At 39.6% G+C, this 21,581-nt stretch overlaps 1 protein-coding gene across 2 annotated transcripts in view; it reads left to right on the top strand.

Annotated features, from left to right (window-relative positions):
* The window catches only part of eml6 (EMAP like 6), a 57,864-nt gene that overhangs the window by 14,720 nt on the left and 21,563 nt on the right, over nt 1-21,581 (top strand). For both annotated transcript variants that reach the window (XM_058401415.1, XM_058401416.1), the window contains exons 3-27: nt 1,623-1,782; nt 1,947-2,045; nt 3,547-3,615; nt 4,020-4,205; nt 6,639-6,774; nt 9,020-9,221; nt 10,903-11,040; nt 12,490-12,746; nt 13,683-13,892; nt 14,224-14,391; nt 14,601-14,707; nt 14,979-15,079; nt 15,820-16,006; nt 16,117-16,222; nt 16,322-16,415; nt 16,518-16,618; nt 18,551-18,753; nt 18,841-18,952; nt 19,056-19,183; nt 19,650-19,791; nt 19,880-20,032; nt 20,107-20,238; nt 20,497-20,585; nt 20,682-20,849; nt 20,957-21,158. In XM_058401415.1, coding sequence (XP_058257398.1) covers nt 1,623-1,782; nt 1,947-2,045; nt 3,547-3,615; nt 4,020-4,205; nt 6,639-6,774; nt 9,020-9,221; nt 10,903-11,040; nt 12,490-12,746; nt 13,683-13,892; nt 14,224-14,391; nt 14,601-14,707; nt 14,979-15,079; nt 15,820-16,006; nt 16,117-16,222; nt 16,322-16,415; nt 16,518-16,618; nt 18,551-18,753; nt 18,841-18,952; nt 19,056-19,183; nt 19,650-19,791; nt 19,880-20,032; nt 20,107-20,238; nt 20,497-20,585; nt 20,682-20,849; nt 20,957-21,158 — 3,650 coding nt within the window. The remainder of the gene's footprint in view (nt 1-1,622; nt 1,783-1,946; nt 2,046-3,546; nt 3,616-4,019; nt 4,206-6,638; nt 6,775-9,019; nt 9,222-10,902; nt 11,041-12,489; nt 12,747-13,682; nt 13,893-14,223; nt 14,392-14,600; nt 14,708-14,978; nt 15,080-15,819; nt 16,007-16,116; nt 16,223-16,321; nt 16,416-16,517; nt 16,619-18,550; nt 18,754-18,840; nt 18,953-19,055; nt 19,184-19,649; nt 19,792-19,879; nt 20,033-20,106; nt 20,239-20,496; nt 20,586-20,681; nt 20,850-20,956; nt 21,159-21,581) is intronic.

Consider the following 21,581-nt stretch of genomic DNA (forward strand, 5'->3'; position numbering starts at 1 on the left):
AGGATCAGGATTCAAGCTCCACTGTTGGGCAATTGAGTAAGGCTCTCTTGACCCTCTCTGCTCCAGGGGGCACTATATCATAGCTGCCCCTGCGCTCTGACTCCAACTTCCTCAGCTGGGACATGTGAAGAAAAGAATTCCACTGTGCTGTAATGTATGTGTGGCGATCATAAAGGCTTCATGCCCGCAGATCTAGTTTACCAATTAGCTTTCAATCTGTAGGTTAGCTTAACCTTTCTCTAGGTTAGCTGTCCCTTCCTGGTTTGCTTTTGGCCTTTAGTTTGCATTTGCTTGCTAATTTACCTCGGTAAACTAGAACTCAGAGCTAATTTACCTCAGCTTTCACTCAGTATTTTATCTCTCTCTTTAGGCTTGCTGTGTCTATCTGTCTAGGTTTGCTTTCGCCCATTAGTTTGTATTTATTTGTTAGTTTACTAATTAGCTTTCACTCAGTGGGTAAGCTTTTCACTTAGTGGGTTAGCTTAACCTTTCTCTAGGTTAGCTGTTACTTCTAGGTTTGCTTTTGGCCTGTAGTTTACATCTGCTTGCTAATTTACAAAGTAGCTTTCACTCAGTAGTTTATCTTTCTCTTTTTTAAGGTTAGCTTTGGCCTTTAGTTTACATTTATTTGCTATTTTACTTATTAGGTTTCACTCAATAGGTTAGCTTTCTTTCTCTTTAGGTTAGCTTTCTTCGAATAAGTTTGCTTTAACCCTTTAATTTGCTTGCTAATTTACCAATTAGCTTTCACTCAGTACAGTATTTTTAGGTTAGCAGTCACTTCCTGCTTTGTTTTTGCCCACTAGTTTACATTTGCTTGTTAGTTCTCTATCTTCTCTCTCAATAGTTATAGCTCTTGCTATCTTTGCAGTTTAATTTTTTAGTGGATTATTGTTTCTTTGTTTCATTGCCACTGTAGATTAGCATTTACTTGCTAGCTAACTTTTAGCTCTCCTTTCCTTTCCACTTCCTGTTTTCCTTCCCTTTCTTTTTCTTTCTTTCTTTCTTTCTTTCTTTCTTTCTTTATTCTTTCTTTCTTTCTTTCTTTCTTTCTTTCCGTCTTATCTGTCTATCTTTTCTTTCTTTCTTTCTTTCTTTCTTTCTTTCTTTCTTTCTTTCTTTCTTTCTTTCTTTCTTTCTTCTCTGCTCATCCTTTTCTTTCTTTCTTTCTTTCTTTCTTTCTTTCTTTCTTTCTTTCTTTCTTTCTTTCTTTCTTTCTTCTCTGCTCATCCTTTTCTTTTTCTTTCTTTCTTTCTTTCTTTCTTTCTTTCTTTCTTTCTTTCTTTCTTTCTTTCTTTCTTTCTTATATGTCTGTTTTCTCTCTCCATCTTTTCTTTCTTTCTTTCTTTCTTTCTTTCTTTCTTTCTTTCTTTGTTATCTGTCTGTTTTCTCTTTCTTTCTTTCTTTCTTTCTTTCTTTCTTTCTTTCTTTCTTTCTTTCTTTCTTTCTTTCTTTCTTTCTTTCACTAACACTAACATTAAGAACGTAAAGAATACGCATTATATCCCAAACTATTTATTACAAACTGATCTCCCTGTATTCCTTCCTCTCAGACCTAGCTCTGTTAGCCAGACACAAAATGTCCTCACTAAAAACTTTCATTTTATGTGCTTCTTTTGCAGTCTGGCCCTGCACCCTGATAAGATCCAGGTGGCCACGGGTCAGGTGGGAAAAGATCCGTACATCTGTGTGTGGGACTCGTACACGCTGACCACCGTATCCATCCTGAGAGACGTGCACACACACGGCGTGGCCTGCTTGGCCTTCGACGCTGACGGACAGGTGAGCATGCGGGGGTTTCAGAGACGTGAACTGATTGTAGTGGCACTCGTTTCAGAATAATGGTCTGTTTTTAAAGCCTGGTCAAGTGGTCAATAATGGATTGTGGGATTAATTCAGCTCTTTTTGTGGCAGCGTGTTACAGTCCACCTTCCTTTTGTGTTTAGCGCTTGGTGTCTGTTGGACTCGATGCCAAAAACACAGTGTGTGTGTGGGACTGGAAAAAGGGGCGTGTCCTGGCCACTGCCACGGGGCATTCTGATAGGGTGAGTCTGTTATCAACATTCATCTGTAACTTAATGATTTTATCTTTAAACCTTTTTACCAGTCCACTGGTGTTCTGTCAGCAGAAGGAAAACGGACTTATGGGATATTTTCAATCAGTATAAATAAATGAATGATTTTCTGGCTGTGAGTCTGATATAAAACGAGTCTCTTGGCTTTCAGTGTGTTTTAGACGTGTGTTTTTCCCTCTGTTGGATAACCTTACACAGAATTTTACTGGTTGAAGATCAAATTTGAGCTGCTTCTTAGATGAACAAGCAACTTGGAGCATCTCAGAGAGCAGAAATAAGTTTGATATCAACAATTACTTTGAAGACAGAAACATTTGTGTGGAAAAAAACTAACCATTTCGGTATTTCTGGAACTTTTTCTGGAATATATTGACGCTAGTAGGCTAGATAAAAACAAATACTTATGAAAAACCTTCTTAAAGCCCTCATTGTTTACTTTTATATTATCTTCATATTAACCAGCACTGTGGAGCGGTGAAAGACTTTCAAAGCTGATGATTTGCTGAAGTTAATGCTGGTTCTGTTAGAAAGGTGTCAGAATACACAGTGCATCACAGTATGGGGCTGCATAGCTGCAGACCAGTCAAAGTGCCCATGCTGACCCCTGTGCACTGCCGAAAGTGCCAACAATGGGCACATGAACATCAGAACTGGACCACGGAGCAATGGAAGGAGGTGGCCTGGTCTGATGAATCACGTTTTCTTTTACATAATGGCTGGGTGCATGTGCATCGCTTACCTGGGGAACACATTGCACCAGGATGCACTATGGGAAGAAGGCAAAACATACAGAAAACAAGACTTCAGATATAACACGGAACAGCTCAGTGTGACATGTGACAAGATCGACCTCTCTTATTCCTCTCCATTACTCTTAATTACACAAAAACAGACAAAACAACCTGTAATTATTCTAAAAAGAAATAACAAAAGCGTGAACTCTTCTGTCTTTGAGAGCGGTGACACTAGAGACTCCTTCAGTGCTAAACAAACACCTCCTCTCAGAAACATAAGAAGGATATGATCAACAAATACACCTTTTTGTTTATTTGGAGCATCTGCCATACAACTTAGCAACTTAACATTAGCTGTTACTATGGAAACATATCAGAACTAGTGCTGTGTGTTGCATCCTGAGCTATTTCCCAAACCTTCAGAAAAACAGCTTCTGATCAATCAGGATCAAGAATTCGACACTGATATAGAGTATTAAAAAGTTTTGTGTTCGAAAGTAGGTTCGAGAAAGGGCAACGTAACACAATAGCGAACGATTAGCCTGAATAAAACCCAGATCAGACCTTCATCAAATGAAGCTTAAGCCTTAAGGCCCTGAGATGTCTCAGATGTGATTAGATACCATTGTGTGCTGTGCTGTCTTAAAGAAATGCTATATAAAAATATGATGTTGCTGACGTCTGATCTGACAATCTGTCTAACCAGAGCCATTTCCTGTGTTTTATTATTTTTATAGATCTTCGATATTTCATGGGATCCCTTCCTGCCGCACAGGCTGGTGAGCTGCGGAGTGAAGCACATTAAAGTGAGTGAAGCGTGCTTTTCCTTTTCCCTCGACACACGCTTTGAAAAGCCACACATACACAGACGGCAGGAAATTCAGCATCCCTTAGCCCCTCCATAGCGTATATCATCCTCTGTATAATTTCTAACTTCGCCTCAGGCTCGGTGTTTGTTCTGTCTTTCTCTCCGAGAGAAAGCAATTACGGCTGAGTAAAGCTGACAGATAAAGTCGAATCGGACTAATTGAATTGTCACTCCTGTCCGCTTCAGATAAGGATTCGTAAAAAGCGTCAGGTTAACAGTTTTGACAGCGCGTTTTTCAGCACTGATAACTTCAAGCTGCGTGTGAAGGCATCTCACTTTCACCCTGATGGAATTCTAATGAAATTCTTCCTGCTAAATGTCCTTTGTTTTTCTCCGTCCTAGTTCTGGACGTTATGTGGCAATGCACTGACACCCAAACGAGGGATCTTTGGGAAGACGGGAGACCTGCAGACTATCCTGTGTTTGGCGACGGCAAAGGACGAGGTGACATACTCAGGCGCGTTGAATGGAGACATCTACGTGTGGAAGGGATTAAACCTGGTGCGGACCGTGCAGGCGGCTCATGGGGTGCGTGGATTACATGGTTTCTGTCTGTAAAACATGTCTGAAGATATTCTGGGATGCGCCAAAAATGTTGCATCCTTAATATTATGCTGGGTCTAAAATAAACTAACAGACTGCTTTTCTATATGTGCAAAAAAAAAATATAAAATAAATAAATAAAAGGGTCCTTATCTAATTCATCCATAACTAATTAAACAATTAGACAAAAAATATATAGTTTTTCTTCCTACTGTTTATTTACAATATTCGCAAAAATTTAAAGTAATGATAATTTAAAGTAGTAGTAATAATTATAATAATAATAATAATAATAATAATAATAATAATAATAATAATTATTATTATTATTATTATTATTATTATTGTTCTTGTTGTTATTGTTATTATTGTTCTTGTTATTATTATTATTATTATTATGGTCAATAATTATTAATTAGTAATTTAATTAAGTAAATTATTTATTCTTTTATTCCTTCTACTAAACATTAAATGAAGTGCACAACAGGGGTTAGCAAAAAAAGCTAGGTTTGTTTATTATTGCAATTTTTTTGTAATTTTTCTAATTTTGTCTTTAGTCTTAATTTTTGCCCCATACCTTATTTCACGCCCTTAACATCGATTCTCAAATCTGATTGGTCAGAATGTTCAAATACATTAATGCTTCTATTGCAGCAGGTCGTTCTCAAGGACTTGCTCGAGACCTGAAGCATTTGTGTAACATTTATTGAAGGAGGCTCCAGTGTCAGGGTTGTACTATAAGTCTGTTTTGGGTACAAGGAAGTGAGAGAGAGAGAGAGAGAGAGAGAGAGAGGAAAGGATGGTGAATGACTATTTATAGCTGCTGTAACATAAGTGAGATCAAGAGCTATCTTGTTACACTGCTGTGCTGTGAGAGACACAAAACACATCAGGTCATACTGTTATTGGAAAATAATGACATCATATGAATAGAATCTAAGCAGAAATGGACATAGATCTGCTCAAGAGTGTGTAAATCTGGACAGATGCTTCCTCACACGTCACTAACGTCTCATGTTAGGTGGGAATCTGACCAGCATATCTTCTACGAACACTATATAAACCCCCTAAAGCGCTGATGATCTAAATTATACTGCGCTTGTGTTTACCGGAAGGATTTATCATATAGAGTGCTTAAAGCAAGCGCTGCACTGTCTGCCAGATATCTCCAATAAATTCCAAAAGCCTTTCAGTATATTGCTGAAGTGGCAGCGCAGAGCTGAAATCCCTGAACGCTTCCTCCCCACTTTCCCCATGCTTTTAATCTCGTTAATCCTTCAAAGCTCCAACTGAACTGCAGCGAAGCAGCTGAAAGTCTCAGCGCTGATGTGGTGCGGATGTCAGAATAATGTTAAAGCAGAGTGGTGTGAAGATGAAATGCGTTGATTTGTGATTGTCGTTGCATCGTAGGAGCTTGCTTGAGCTTGTGATTTTCGAGTCCGTGACGACGTTCATGCAGATATCTTCTAATATGAGGAATTGCTAAGAAGGGATACAAAGGCTGCATGATTTCTCACATGCTTTCATGAATTGCTTCCACACGATGGGATTTTATATATCGATATGTTTTTTTCAGACTGAGCAGGATATTGTTGTTCTAAACCCTGTTAGAGGAACGTTTCACACTTCACACCAGGGATTATGAAACCCTGCTCTGAAGCAGGATCTGCATGGCAGTGTTTTACAGAGTTAAAGCCACATCACGGTGCCGAACATGTACAGTGTGAAAGGATGTGGTGTTAGAATGTTAGGGCTAGTTGCTAAGCAACAGATACCCAATCAGAACAGTGTCTGTCTCATATCACGTGGAAACCAGGACGCAGCTGAACAACACTTAACATAAACGACTCGGGCGACAGCTCGATGACTCGAGTCAGATGGCAGTATCACTGTAGAGATGGTCAACTACACCACAAACTTAAAAAGACCAAAAAAGATGATAAAGCTGTGAAAGATAAAACTTTCTCGGGTGCAGAATGGCAGACCGGAACTTTTTTCCCATTGATGTAAAGGCATGAGATGAGCCGTTATTTACATTTCAGACGCCCTTAACCAGAGCAGCTCACATTATCTTTAAGCAATTGATGGTTAAGGGCCTTCCTCAGGGGCCCAGCAGTGGCAGCTTGGTGGACCAGGGATTCAAACTCACAACCTTCCGATCAATAGTCCCCGGTCAAACGCTGGATTTATCCAATCACGTTTGTTAAAATGACAAATATGCAAATCTTAAGCCAGGAATTAGTGTAAAACGTCAGATTATGAAGAGCCAGGATTTCTTTAATGCTGGGTAAAGTATTTTGATAGCGGTGTAAAATCTGAAACAAGATAATCCTGGATAGCCAATGACCTGAGGGAAATATTTCAAAAAATACAATTAGAATGATTTCTGATTTGTTTTTATCGTTTTTTTTTCCGTAGGCCGGGATCTTCAGCATGCACTCGTGTGAGGAAGGATTTGCCACCGGGGGACGTGACGGCTGCGTGAGACTCTGGGACATCGACTTTAAACCCATCACTAAGATTGACCTCAGGGATGCTGAGCAGGGATATAAGGGTACATCTGGCATTAGCTTCATATCAGCAATCATGCTCAGTTCATACTCATTCATTATTTAAACTATTGACTTTAAACTGTTGATTTGCTCGTCTTTCTACTCTACCCAGTAGTTTACAGTCCTTTGTTGCACACTTTCCCTACACTGGATTTTGTTCATTTTGTTCTGTGTAGTCATTGTTCTGTGTATTTATTGCCCCTCACACTGCTGCTGAAATATACCAGCTGTACTGTATTGTGGAATGACAAAAAAAACAAAACTTCAGATAACTTTCTTGAAACTACAAAAAAATAGCCTGATAGTTATTTTTACACCTAGTGGTCACAAAATGAACTGCAACAAATGTTAGTTAACAGCATAAGTTAATTGCACTAGCCTCTTTATTTTGAGGATAATGTCATTATTAATGCTGTCCTGCCCTCCCACAATCCAAAAACATGTACATTAGGTTTATTTGGTAATTCTAAATTGCCCTTAGAACTAAGTGTGTGAGTGTGTGTGGTTGTCTGTCTATATGTGTGGCCCTGTGATGGACTGGAGACCTATCCAGGGTGTACCCCTGCCTTTCACCCAATGTGTGCTGGGATAGGCTCCAGCAGACCCCCGTGACCCTAATTAGGAATAAAGCAGGTATAGAAAATGGATGGATGGATGGATAGATAGATGGATGGATGGAAAACATTTAACACAAATGAAAAAGATCATGTGTCACAATTTAGCATTGCTGAATTTCTTCCATCTGACTAGGACGTGCATGCCTTAAAGGTCAACAGGAAGCTGACTGGAAGAGTGACTGGACCGATGACTCTCAAACATTTATACTTAACAAACTACAAACTAAAAATTCAGAATCAAAGGGAAAAAAAAAAAAAAAAATATATATATATATATATATATATATATATATATATATATATATATATACAAATAAAGAAAAAACATTTTTATAAAAGAATTAAAGCAGACTTATTATATAAGAAATACTGGCTCACTCTAGTTGTCTTTTTTTTTTTCAGTTTTACATTTTCCCCAATTTATAAGATGAGCATGATGGTTTTTTCTTCTAAAATATTTTAGAAGAAAAAACCATCATGCTCATCTTATAAATTGTAAAGAAAAAGTAAAGATAAAATTTTAGAAGCAAAAAATAGGGGAAAATGTAAAACTGAAAAAAAAGACAACTAGAGTGAGCCAGTATTTCTTATATAATAAGTCTGCTTTAATTCTTTTATAAAAATGTTTTTTCTTTATTTGTTTAGGTGAAATTGTTGATATCTACTTTTTTTTGTTCCTGGAATGTTCCAGTGTTAGAAATAAAATGAAAACAAAGTATAAAATAAAGAATTAAATTAAATTAAATTAAGAAATTTAGAAAATGAAAATATTATATACATGAATTACAGGAATTTCAAGCTGTAATAAATAATAAATATAATAATTTAATACATTCATTAATTAATATTTTATTTGAATACTATTTATAAGTTTATATTGACTCCATTTGCAAAAGGACGATGTATGTTTACTGAGCTATTCACACCCAGGCGACTTTTACACAATGCCAAAATATGGATCGGTGTTGAAAGAAGAAAAACACCGGTCCTGTTTTTCTGTCCCTGTGGCACGTTCTGACCAGTGTAAATTGGAGAGATGGATGCTCACACCTCACTTTCCTGGCGTTTCTCATTAACCTGAAATCTCAAAACGCAGTAGCATAATGTTTTTGATACAGGATACACCAGCATGCTGTATAACGAGTGTGCTTGGATTAAGCACTGACCGCTGAATGTACTACTTCAGTAAATTCTGGCACTGAGCCAAGAAAGCGCCCTGAACTCTCCACATTTATTCTCATTAATCCTTTAAGGCTTTAATGGAATTGCTGTGAAAAAAGGCCCACGGTTCCACCGGCTTCACTAATAAGACAGATACAGTTTCAATGCATGACAATCTCCTATGCAGAGAGCATGACAGTTATTTTAAGAAGCAGTGATGACTTGATCCTGTGATTAGTGAGGCATTTATAGTAAATGTCCAGGTCCCGATCCAGCAGCTGTATTTCATGCCTGCTTAGATTTGCTTTTGCATGCTTTAATTTCTGGGCTGGCTCTGCCATATTTTTAAACTGCACTTTGCAAGCTGATAATTTGCTCTCCAGGTTGTTATGGTCACGTCACGCTTCGCTGCTCTTTAACACACTGGAGTTTCTCTAGTGCACACTCCTGTGGGGTTTTGTTTCTTCAGGTCTGTCTATCCGGAGCGTATGCTGGAAGGCTGACCGTATCCTAGCCGGGACGCAGGACAGTGAGATATTTGAGGTGATGGTGAGAGATAGAGATAAACCTCTTCTGGTCATGCAGGGGCACTCTGAGGGTGAGCTCTGGGCTCTGGACCTCCATCCCAAACAGCCGATCGCAGTGACAGGCAGCGACGATCGATCCGTCCGGTCAGTGCCTTGATTTCTTTGGTCAGTTTTTTGCCTTAAAAAGTGAGATCACACTTATTTCCTCTGACTGGTGATGTGATGTCAGCAAAGTAAGAAATGAAACTTGAATAAAACACTGTCATAAAAATAATCATGGACAATTCTCTACACTACTGTACTCTACACTGTACTCTACTCTACCCATCTCTACTCTGCCCTACACTACTATACTCAACTCAGCTGTACTATACTTTACACAACTCTACTCTACCCTACACTATACTCTACTCTACACTACTCAATTCGACTCTATTCAACTCTACACTACTCCACTCTATCCTAAACTACACTCTACACTATTCTACACTATACTCTACTCTACTCAACTCTACACTCCTCTCCTCTACTATACTCTACCATACACTTTCATTCAACTCTACTTCACACTACTCTACTCAACTCTATTCTACACAATGATACTCTACCCTATGCTACTCTGCTCAACTCTACTCTACATTACTCTATTCTACACAGCAATACACTACTCTACTGTATTTTACTCTTCTCTACACTATTCTATACTTCTGTGCTCTACTAAACTCTACACTACTCTATTCTACACAACGATACTCTACCCTATGCTACTCTACTCTACACAACTCTATTCTACGCAACACTACACAACTCTGTACTTCTCTACTCTTTTCTACACTACTCTACTCAACTCTACATCACTCTACACTACTCTACTGTACTCTACTATACACTTTTCTACTCTGCATTACTCCCTCTACTATATTCTAAGTTACTCTACTCAGTACACTAGACTACATTACTCTTCTGTACACTATCTGCACTACTCTCCTCCACTTTACACTACTCATTTCTACTCTATTCTATTCTGTTAAACTCTACTCTACTCTAGTGTATGCTATTCTACTCTACCCTACTATACTCTGCTCATTGAACTGGTGTGATGTTACTGATGTTACTGTTAAGTGTTTTATTTGTATATAATACAGCAAGTACTACATTTTTTCATTTAGAAAACAGCAACATGTTCTACTTCTTAAACCTTAATAGCTACATTTATGATGTGGAACATCTGCAAACAGGTTCCTGTGCTGGCCTACATCATAGCAGCTATAAACAGCCATTTCCTTATCAAGGGGTTTGTAGGGGTGTTGAGGGCTGAAATTACCCATACAATTTTTATAAAAAAAATGTATTTATTGGTCAGGAATCTGTTCAGTGAAAGGTAAACAAATGTATGCCAAGGGCGCCCACAGCTAACAAAAATCACCCAAACACAAACTGAGCGCTTAAATAATGTTATACAGTAAATATGTAGTTTAAAGCTTTTTGTGTATCGCATTTAGCTTTTATTTTCTTTATTTCCAAATATCCAGCGCACACTGTGCTTCTCCAGCACTACAGCTCTGTACTATGGCTCACTTTAGCAGCTCGTTTCACTCAGAGTCCGATCTCTTTCTCACTGCAATCAGTGAGAAACGAAGTGGACAGAAATGACCTCACAGCACTCGCTGGATTTGTACACAGATGCGAAAAATTACACATCAGGGTTCAATTCAGACAGATTCACCATTTGTAAAAACAATATTTGAATTTTATCTCTAATTTGTGTTAAAGAAAACCAATTTCTGTGTGTTCGAATTCTGACTTGTCCTTGTCTCTGAGGTAGGCTTTGGAGCCTGGCTGATCACACCCTCATCGCTCGCTGTAACATGGAGGAAGCTGTTCGCAGCGTGTGCTTCAACAACGACGGCTCTCAGCTCGCTCTGGGCATGAAGGACGGATCCTTCACCGTGCTGAGAGTCAGGTAAGCGTGAAGAAAAAGGGTTCGATTTAAACACATTTTAGCACTAATCCAGAATTTCTTGATCCATTTTAAATGTGGCGTAAAACAACAGTCTTTAAAATCTTACAATACACTGTTCAAGAAATGACAGAATACCCATAATGCACTTTGATAGGGAATAGGAGACTATTTTGGTCTGATTGTCCATCATTATGGATTTTCCGCTCTCAACAAGCAACCAGCTGCGCCTGCTCCTGAAAGCAATCATTACCATTATCTTTATCATTATCATTAGAACAGATTTATTTTTTGATTTTGAATGAACTCCAGCATGAAAGCTTTTTATCTCTTTTTGTTTCTCTACAATCATGTAATACATACACAATATTTGGTAGCTTTTAGAGATAATATTGTTTCTGAGAGGAATTATATGATATTTTGAAATAAAACGTTATGAGAAATTTTTTTCCTGTTGCCTTAGTGGGAAATGTTAACGATAGTGTGTAATGTTTTTTCGAAACCTGAAGCCCCTTTCGCCTTATTTTCATCATTAGCTTCATACTTTGTGCTTCTCATATTTAAAATAATCATTATAATCTTCATATAATCTTCTTTCGGCTTTTCCCTTCAGGGGTCACCACAGTGAATCATCTCTCTCCACCTATCCCTATCTTCACTTGCACCCACTAGCTTCATATCCTCATTTATTCCATCCATATACCTCCTCTTTGGCCTTCCTCTTTGCCTCCTGCCTGGCAGCTCCATGTCCAACATTCTCCTACCAATATACTCACTCTCCCTCCTCTGAACATGTCCAAACCATCTTAATCTGGCCTCCCTAACTTTGTCCCCCAAACGTCCGACATGAGCCGTCCCTCTGATGTACTCGTTCCTAATCCTGTCCAACCGTGTCACTCCCAAAGAGAACCTCAACATCTTCAGCTCTGCTACCTCTAAACCATAGAGCATGGCCGGTCTCACCACTGTCTTGTACACCTTCCCCTGATATTTTTCTATCACACAGAACTCCAGACACCTTTCTGCACCCATTCCAACCTGCCTACACTCGCGTCTTTACCTCTTTCTCACACTCTCCATTACTCTGGACTGTTGACCCCAAGTACTTAAACTCCTGTACCTTCTTCACCTCTTCAGCCTGTAATCTTACTGTTCCACTTCCCTCCCTTTCATTCACACACATGTACTCAGTTTTACTACGACTGACTTTCATTCCTCTCCTCTCCAGCGCAAACCTCCATCTCTCCAGGTTTTCCTCCACCTGCTCCCTGCTCTCACTACAGATCACAATGGCAATATATGCACATACATTATTATTTTTGAGTATTTTGTGAGTTTATTGTGAGTCTTCTTCGTGTTTGTAAAATCATATTCACAGGGATGTCAAAGGGAGCAAATATTAATGCAATGCAGCAGTTGACACACATGCCATCTACCCTTTGCTTTTCTCAGGGATATGACAGAAGTGGTCCACATCAAGGACAGGAAGGAGGTGATTCATGAGCTGAAGTTCTCTCCGGACGGCTCCTACCTGGCTGTGGGATCTAATGACGGCCTGGTGGACATCTACGCCGTCGCACAGCGCTATAAAAAAGTGGGCGAGTGCAACAAATCCCCCTGCTTCATCACTCATCTGGACTGGTCTGTAGACAGCCGCTTCCTGCAGACCAACGACGGAGCAGGGGAGAGACTGTTCTACAGGATGCCAGGTGCATGAGCGCAAAAAGTACATTTTTCTATTATAATATAACTGCAGTACTAATAGAATGGACAGAGCTGAAAAAAAAGACACTTTAAGTCCCTATAAGTCATGATACTTTTATATAGAGAAAAAAGACTCTATTCTAATCTATTCAATAATATTAAAATTTACTATTTGAACTCTAGATAAAATAAAATCTAATCAGCTGCCTTTATTCAGTAGGTACTGTATAAGTGTATACTTCCTTTCTACCACATTATGCATCACTGTAATTAAACTTTTTACTGCAGGCTTATTGTAGAGCCATCCAAAACCTCCCTCTGGTGTTATAGACTTGAAATAAGATTGAATTGTTTCTTAGAGGGGGGCAGCACGACTTAGTGGTTAGCCCTGTTTCCTCACAGCAAGAAGGTCCTGGGTTCAAATCGAATCGGGTTCGAACAGGCAGGGGCCTTTCTATGTGGAGTTTGCATGTTTACTCCGGGTACTCCGGTTTCCTCCCACAGTCCAAAAACAAAAAATTGCCCATGGGAGTGAGTGTGAGTGTGTGTGGTTGTCTGTCTATATGTGTGGCCCTGTGATGGACTGGAGACCTGTCCAGGGTCACCCAGCGTGTGCTGGTATAGGCTCCAACAGATCCCCGTAACCCTAATTAGGAATAAAGCGGGTATAGACAATGGATGGATTGAGGTTAAAAAAGTTTCTAATGTTATACTTTTCTCCCAATAGCTCTAGACATTTTTTCAAAAATGTAAAAAAACCAAAGAGATTTTTTTCAGTTCCTGTTATAAAACCACAACTTGCTCTGTCCAAACTCTCCTTCTACTCTATAGTTTTGATTAATAACTCTGAAACCATCTTTCCCCCAACATTCATTCGCAGGGAAAACTGCACTGTGTCTCGAGATAAATCGTCAGTCTTGATGTTCTTTTTTTCTCCATAGCTGGGAAATTCCTCCCTAAAGAAGAGGCCAAAGGGATTCACTGGATGACCTGGACCAGTGTCTTAGGACCAGAGGTCAATGGGATTTGGCCCAAGTACTCCAACGTTAACGATATCAACTCTGTGGATGCCAACTACAGTAACGCCGTGCTGGTGACCGGCGATGACTTTGGCCTTGTCAAGCTCTTCCGATTCCCGTGTCTTAAAAAAGGTGTCTAATTATTAATCATAAGCATTTTAATACTGAATTCTGATATTAATGTTGTAGGTAGAATATTTGGGTGTTGTATATTTTTTCAAGGCCAATAATGGAATTAGTGGCTGTTTTGTTGTGTCCATGTTCATCATTGAATGTCTGTCATGTAAATTTGTAAATTTACAAAAATCTATCTATCTATCTATCTATCTATCTATCTATCTATCTATCTATCTATCTATCTATCTATCTATCTATCCATCCATCCATCCATCCATCCATCCATCCATCCATCCATCCATCCATTCTTCCAAACCTCATGGACATGCTGTCTGTCAATTTGCAGCCGCCAAATTTAAGAAGTACATCGGCCATTCCGCCCATGTCACCAACGTGCGCTGGTCACATGACCTGCAGTGGGTGGTGAGCACGGGCGGAGCCGACCATTCCGTGTTCCAGTGGAGGTTTCTGCCAGAGGGTGTGATGAACGGCGTGTTGGAGCCACTTCTACAAGGTGAGCAAGTCGTCGTGATGTTCATCATGATATCGTAGAACATTTACGATAAACTGTCCGTAAACTAATATCAAATAGACGTACATTCATTGTCCACTTTAATAGGAACATTCAATCAGCCAGTCACATGGTAGTAAAATCAAGAGCTTTGATTAAACTGAGACCAGCAGTTACTTTCTCTGCATTACATTGGCCTCGTCTCTCCACAGAGGGTTACGCCGACTCCAACAGCGGCGAGTCAGACTCAGACCTCTCCGATGTTCCCGAGCTGGATTCGGACATCGAACAGGAGGCTCAGATGAACTACGAACGTCAGGTAAGCCTCAGAGCCTCTCTTCCACAGCACTGCACTGCATCATTTTCATCAGCCTTTACACACACAACCCATTCTGTTATTCCCCCTCAGAGCCAATGGCTGTTTCGTGCCTCAGTGGCTAAAGCCTTTAGCACTCATTATTTTCACAGCTGACTGGTTGATCATCCCCCCAGCTCACACTTACCCTTTACCCTTTTGCAGTGTTTGCTTCTGTCTGTCTGTGCGTGTGCATGTGTTTACATAAATCTAATGATCATTCCTGCTGCCTCAGGTGTATAAGGAAGATCTGCCTCAGCTCAAGAAGAAATTGGTGGGCTCTCTGAAAAGGCAGAAAGCTCCAGATGAAGGGTTACGGCTGCAATTCGTCCATGGGTAAAAAATAACACTTTTTTGAAAGTGAACACATAAAAACATAAAACTAGATCAGCTCAGCAATGGATTTTCCTATGCATCCCTGTTCCTATGGCAACAAGTACAACAACTGTGAGTGCCTTTGCTTGAGAACCCGGACTCGGGTACTGATTTCTTCATTTGCACCCTAGATAAGACTTGACTGGAGATACTGAAACACAACAGGGGATAAATAAACAAATCAAGAATCAAGAACGAACACGAAACAGGTGTACACAATAAGATAACAAACCAACCACAGAAGCAGACAAAAGCCACTCTGCCTGTCACCATGGAAACCACCATGGGACATTATTGATTCTGATGATGCTTTCCTTAAGAAAATGTTAATAAAAATACCTGCCAGATGAATAAATCAGAACTCAGAACTGCCTCAAAGCAGTCACAAATAGTTACGCTGCATTTATACCACAGCGCTGGTGAATTCTGGAATCTGATTGGTCAATAGTTGTTGATTAATTTTTTTGTAACAGCAGTGCTTGCTATAATTCATACAAGAAAACATTATGTAAAGAATGAAAGGTTTCTGAGGGAACAACTGTTAATAGCTGCTATAACTATGTTATAACTATGTTATTAATCAGCAATGTTGATTAATTACCTATAACAGCGTGTCAGAAAGTGGTTTATCACTTTATTATCTCATTGACTTTATGCTCTCTCTCTCTCTCTCTCTCTCTCTCTCTCTCTCTTATGAACAGGTATAGGGGTTGCGACTGTAGGAATAATCTGTTTTACACACAGGCCGGAGAAGTGGCGTATCACGTCGCTGCTGTTGCCGTGGTCTATAACAGACAGCAGCACAGCCAGCGCTTTTACCTCGGACATGACGACGACATCCTCAGCCTCACCGCACACCCTCTGAAGGATTATGTAGCCACTGGGCAGGTAGATCTCCATTTACTACAGCACACCAATCTTCGCTGAGAGTTTAATGCACTTCAAATGAAGTTCTAAGCATGCTGAGTATGTGTGTGCTCGTGCGTATTCCTGCCCAGGTGGGCCGAGACCCAGCCATCCATATCTGGGACGTCCAGACACTGAAGTGCTTGTCCTTGTTGAGAGGGCAGCACCAGAGAGGAGTGTGTGCTCTCGAGTTTACGGGTAAGGCAACTCTTGTAATACAAACATTTATTGTGATTAGATGCTACGGAGATTGACCCATGCTTGGTGAAAAACATCCTTTTACTTTGCCGGGTTTAGCGGACGGAAAGAGTCTGGTGTCTGTGGGCATCGATGAAGGTCACTGCATAGTGATATGGGACTGGAAGAAGGGAGAGAAACTGGCCAAGGCAAAGTAGGAACCGCTGTGTACTCTTTAATAATAATTAACACAAAATGATAGAAAGTGAAACACTGTGGCTTATGTGTGTGTGTGTGTGTGTTACTTTTTCTGAAGGGGACATAAAGACAAGATCTTTGTGGTGAAGGGAAACCCGTTCCGTATGGACAAGCTGGTCACAGTGGGTGTGAAGCACATAAAGTTCTGGCAGCACACAGGTACTGATTATCCAGGGCCATGCCAAAGGACATGTTCTCTCTGATACTTTAAAATCCATTAGATTTAAGGTCATGTTTTTACAGAGCAACGTTTTTAAATGGTCTAGACCTTTCTCCTCAGAGCTGCTGAATATGAGATTCATATGCCACATAATGGCATTTATATGAAAGTTAAACTTCCACTAATTTGTTTAGAGAATCAGTGTTCCAGGAGTACTGATATTTATTACAACAGCACTGGAATATTGATATTTATTTTCAAGAGCACTGATATTTAGTACAACAATAGTGATATTTAGTACATGAGTAGTGGAGTACTGATATTTAGTACAACAGCACTGGAGTACTGATATTTAGTACATGAGTATTGGAGTACTGATATTTAGTACCACAGCACTCATATTTTGTACAATAGCACTGAAATACTGATATTAATACAATAGCACTGAAGTACTGATATTTAGTACCACAGCACTGATATTTTGTACAATAGCACTGAAATACTGATATTTAGTACAACAGCACTAGAATACTGATATTTAGTACAACAGCAGTGGAGTACTGATATGTAGTACATGAGTATTGGAGTACTGATATTTACTACAACAGCACTGATATTCAGTGCAACGGCACTGAAATACTGATATTTAGTACAACAGCACTGATATTTAGTACAAAAGCACTGGAGTACTGATATTTAGTACAACAGCACTGATATTTAGTACAAAAGCACTGGAGTACTGATATTTAGTACATGAGTATTGGAGTACTGATATTTAGTATGAAAGCACTGGAGTACTGATATTTAGTACATGAGTATTGGAGTACTGATATTTAGTACATGAGTACTGGAGTACTGATATTTAGTACATGAGTACTGGAGTACTGATATTTAGTACATGAGTATTGGAGTACTGATATTTAGTACATGAGTACTGGAGTACTGATATTTAGTATGAAAGCACTGGAGTACTGATATTTAGTGCAACGGCACTGAAGTACTGATATTTAGTACAACAGCACTGATATTTAGTACAATATCACTGAAGTACTGATATTAAGTACAATATCACTGAAGTACTGATATTTAATACAACAGCACTGATATTTAGTACAATATCACTGAAGTACTGATATTAAGTACAATATCACTGAAGTACTGATATTAAGTACAGCAGCACTGGAGTACTGACATTCAGTACAACAGCACTGACAGTTAGTACAATAGCACTGAAGTACTGATATTTAATACAACAGAACTGGAGTACTGATATTTAGTACATTACTGGTACAGGTCACTGTTTCACTCTCGTACTGAATATCAGCACAGCTCTGATTACCTGCGATCACCTACAGCAGAATCCCAGCTGATCAGCATTCAGTAAAACAGCACCCTTGCTCATGCAATATTACAGAATAAACAATTAGTATAGTAAGCATCTGATAATAGAATAGAATTCTAATCACAAACTAGATTCTAAATTCAATGCAAATTACGTATGGCGTCATATAAAAACAAGTGGCATTAAGATTGCAAAGATACAGATTGATTATTATGAGGTTATGATGAGGTTAAAGTGGGATGCCATGTAAGTTTTTGTGTACCCAAAAACTTATTTCCGATATATATTGAAAATTGTAATATTAGAAATTGAATTGTTTTTTTTATGTGATGTTGTAAATCTCCTCATATTTGCTCACTATTTTGCGCACCAGTGTTTGTCCTCCACGTTTGTCTATTTTGTTTGTCCGACACATTGCAATCAACGTAATGACATCATAGAAACTTTGGAAGCTTTGCTGTGATGTAATATATGGAATTGCACTGAAATCAATTTTCTATATTATTGACAATGCTGATCTTGTTACAGTAACATTAATATGCATGGACTCTTAAATGATGCAGGCTTATAAATTACATCCTTCCCCTAGGTGGTGGACTGACATTTAGGAGAGGTATATTTGGCAACCTGGGCAAGCAGGAGACCATGATGTCAGCGTGTTACGGGCGCTCCGAGGACCTGGTGTTTTCAGGGGCCACCACAGGCGACGTTTACATCTGGAAAGACACGACGCTGATAAAAACGCTGAAAGCTCACGATGGCCCTGTGTTTGCCATGTGCTCGCTGGACAAGGTACAGATCCAGTTCTACTGAGCTTCTAGAAAGGACTAAATGGTCTTATGATGATAAAAGTGATGAGGATTTTGATTCTGTCTGAAGGGGTTTGTAACAGGAGGGAAGGATGGGATCGTGGAGCTTTGGGATGATATGTTTGAGAGGTGTTTGAAGACCTACGCCATCAAGAGGGCCGCGCTCTCGCCGTCATCTAAAGGTCCTAATCATATTTACATAACTTTTTTTTTTTTTACCACATTCTACGGTTGTGTTTAATGGCTTATATGAAAGAAGACACTACTTTCTGTGTGTACGTGCAGGCCTGCTGCTAGAGGATAACCCCTCAATCCGTGCAATCACTTTGGGTCACGGTCACATCCTTGTGGGCACCAAGAACGGAGAGATCCTGGAGATCGACAAGAGCGGCCCTACGACTCTACTGGTTCAGGTAGGAGTGTGTACATAGGACCTTCTTGTTACTGGTTATTACTATTATTATTATTTTCAGACTGATTTTATGTTCAGTAGCCAAAAACAATTATTATTATGGTTGGTTTGAAAATTGTAAACAATATCCTAGCTTGAACCGGTATCAAACAAGTGCAGCGTGAGGTCATCTATAATTAAAAACAAAACAAAACAAATAAATATGCCAGGAGGAAAACCAGCCAAAAAAAACAAAGACTGTGACTAGACTGGGAAATAGTTTTCATGACTTGTTACTGGAAAAAAAACTGCAGTCTAGTGGGTGTGTCTTAGTTGTTGACAGACCCACATTTCCATGTATGGACTCAATGACTAAGTATATTATTGTCTTTGTTTCCTTTTCTTCATCTAATAAAGACATAAATGAATTAATGAAATAGTTTCAAATGAATTTATTAAAATAAGTGTGTGTGTGTGTGTGTGTATAGGGCCACATGGAGGGTGAAGTATGGGGTCTTGCTGCTCATCCCTTGCTGCCTATATGTGCCACTGTGAGTGAAGACAAAACACTGCGCATCTGGGAGCTTTCTGCTAACCATCGAATGGTGGCGGTCCGCAAACTTAAAAAAGGTGCTCCACTTCTCATTTATACCCTTTAACCACTGACATCTGATGTATTTCAAGTTGGATTTAAGCTTTAACACCACTGTGTGCTCAGGTGGTAGATGCTGTGCCTTCTCCCCGGATGGGAAAGCCTTAGCAGTGGGTCTCAATGATGGCAGCTTCCTGGTAGTGAACGCGGACACTCTGGAGGACATGGTGACCTTTCACCACAGGAAGGAGATCATTTCGGACCTCAAGTTCTCTCAAGGTAAGGGCTAGTTGTCAAAAATAACATTTACAAATATCCATGCAAGCTAAACAATTAGAGTTTCATGGTTACAGATGCTGGAAAGTACCTTGCCGTGGCCTCCCATGATTCATTTGTGGACATCTACAATGTACTGACCAGTAAACGAGTGGGTATCTGCAAAGGAGCGACCAGCTACATCACCCACATCGACTGGGACACTCGTGGTAAAGCAACATTCAGAGCACTCTCACATACTGTATAAACTGGTACAAAGCACTGACACAGGAGACTCCTTTTGTACTGAATAAACGTCCCCTTGGACAATTTTAGATTTTTCTTTGCTAAATATGGCGTTTTTAAAATCTATATATTATTAGGCTTAAATTATACAAATTGAGCTGTTAGTATAGAAACAATTTAGCGCCCCATTTCGACCAATCACAAAAAATGAACAAATGAAATATTTTTTTTGCTGACCGCAGGTAAATTGCTGCAAGTAAACACTGGTGCCAAAGAGCAGTTATTTTTTGAAGCTCCTCGTGGGCGGAGACAGAACATCTCCACTGCTGAGGTACAGAAAAATATATGTATATACGCCCAAATATCTGGATTGTTATGTCATATGTACGCCAGTGAACAATGTGTGTGTGTGTGTGTGTGTGTGTAGTTTGAGAAGGTGGAATGGGCCACATGGACATCTGTTCTAGGCTCCACTTGTGAAGGAATCTGGCCTACACTTAGCTTTGTCAACGCCTCTTCACTTACCAAAGACAGGAAGTTGCTAGCGACGGGAGACGACTTCGGCTTCATCAAACTGTTCAGCTTTCCCTGTAAGGTAAAGTACAAATGCCTCGAGGTGGTATGGACAAAAATGAAATGAAAAAAAATGCAGGGCTCCATAATGGACACTAAACTGCTGTTTCCTGTTTGTATTTCATTCAGGGTCAATTCGCCAAGTTTAAAAAGTATGTAGGCCACAGTGCCAATGTCACGAATGTTCGGTGGTCAAATGACGACACGACGCTGCTGTCGGTGGGCGGGGCCGACACGGCGCTGATGATCTGGGCAAGAGAAGGAATCGGGCCACGTGAAAGCAAAGCTGTCGACAGCGAGGAATCCGATGACGACGCAGAGGAAGATGGGGGTAAGTGTGCACGCTTGTGGGCTGAAAAACAGCTGGTTATTATTATACAGTGTTATAAAAATGTTACATCTTATTGCATGTGATAATACAGCACTGTAAAATCACCAGTCACTGTACTGTGAAGTCACCAGTGGGCGTTCCTACTACTGGTTGCTATAGTAATTATGTTTCAATGGGTCATGCAATTAACATTCAACTAATATAAAACATTCTGGAGGGAGATTTGGCGTTTATATATAAAATTTACCAGTACATATCTGCAAAATATCATATGCGATGAAGAAGAAACAGTGTACGCTCTTAGCCTCAGATCACATGCACTTTGCTGTCTTCACTCCCAGTGCACCAGACGCTGGACACACCCACATCTAGTCACAAAAGGTCACTGTGGATCATGATGGCGGATGTTTGTAGCTTTAGTTG

This window comes from Hemibagrus wyckioides, linkage group LG10 (assembly GCF_019097595.1).
Source record: "Hemibagrus wyckioides isolate EC202008001 linkage group LG10, SWU_Hwy_1.0, whole genome shotgun sequence".
NCBI lineage: Eukaryota > Metazoa > Chordata > Actinopteri > Siluriformes > Bagridae > Hemibagrus > Hemibagrus wyckioides.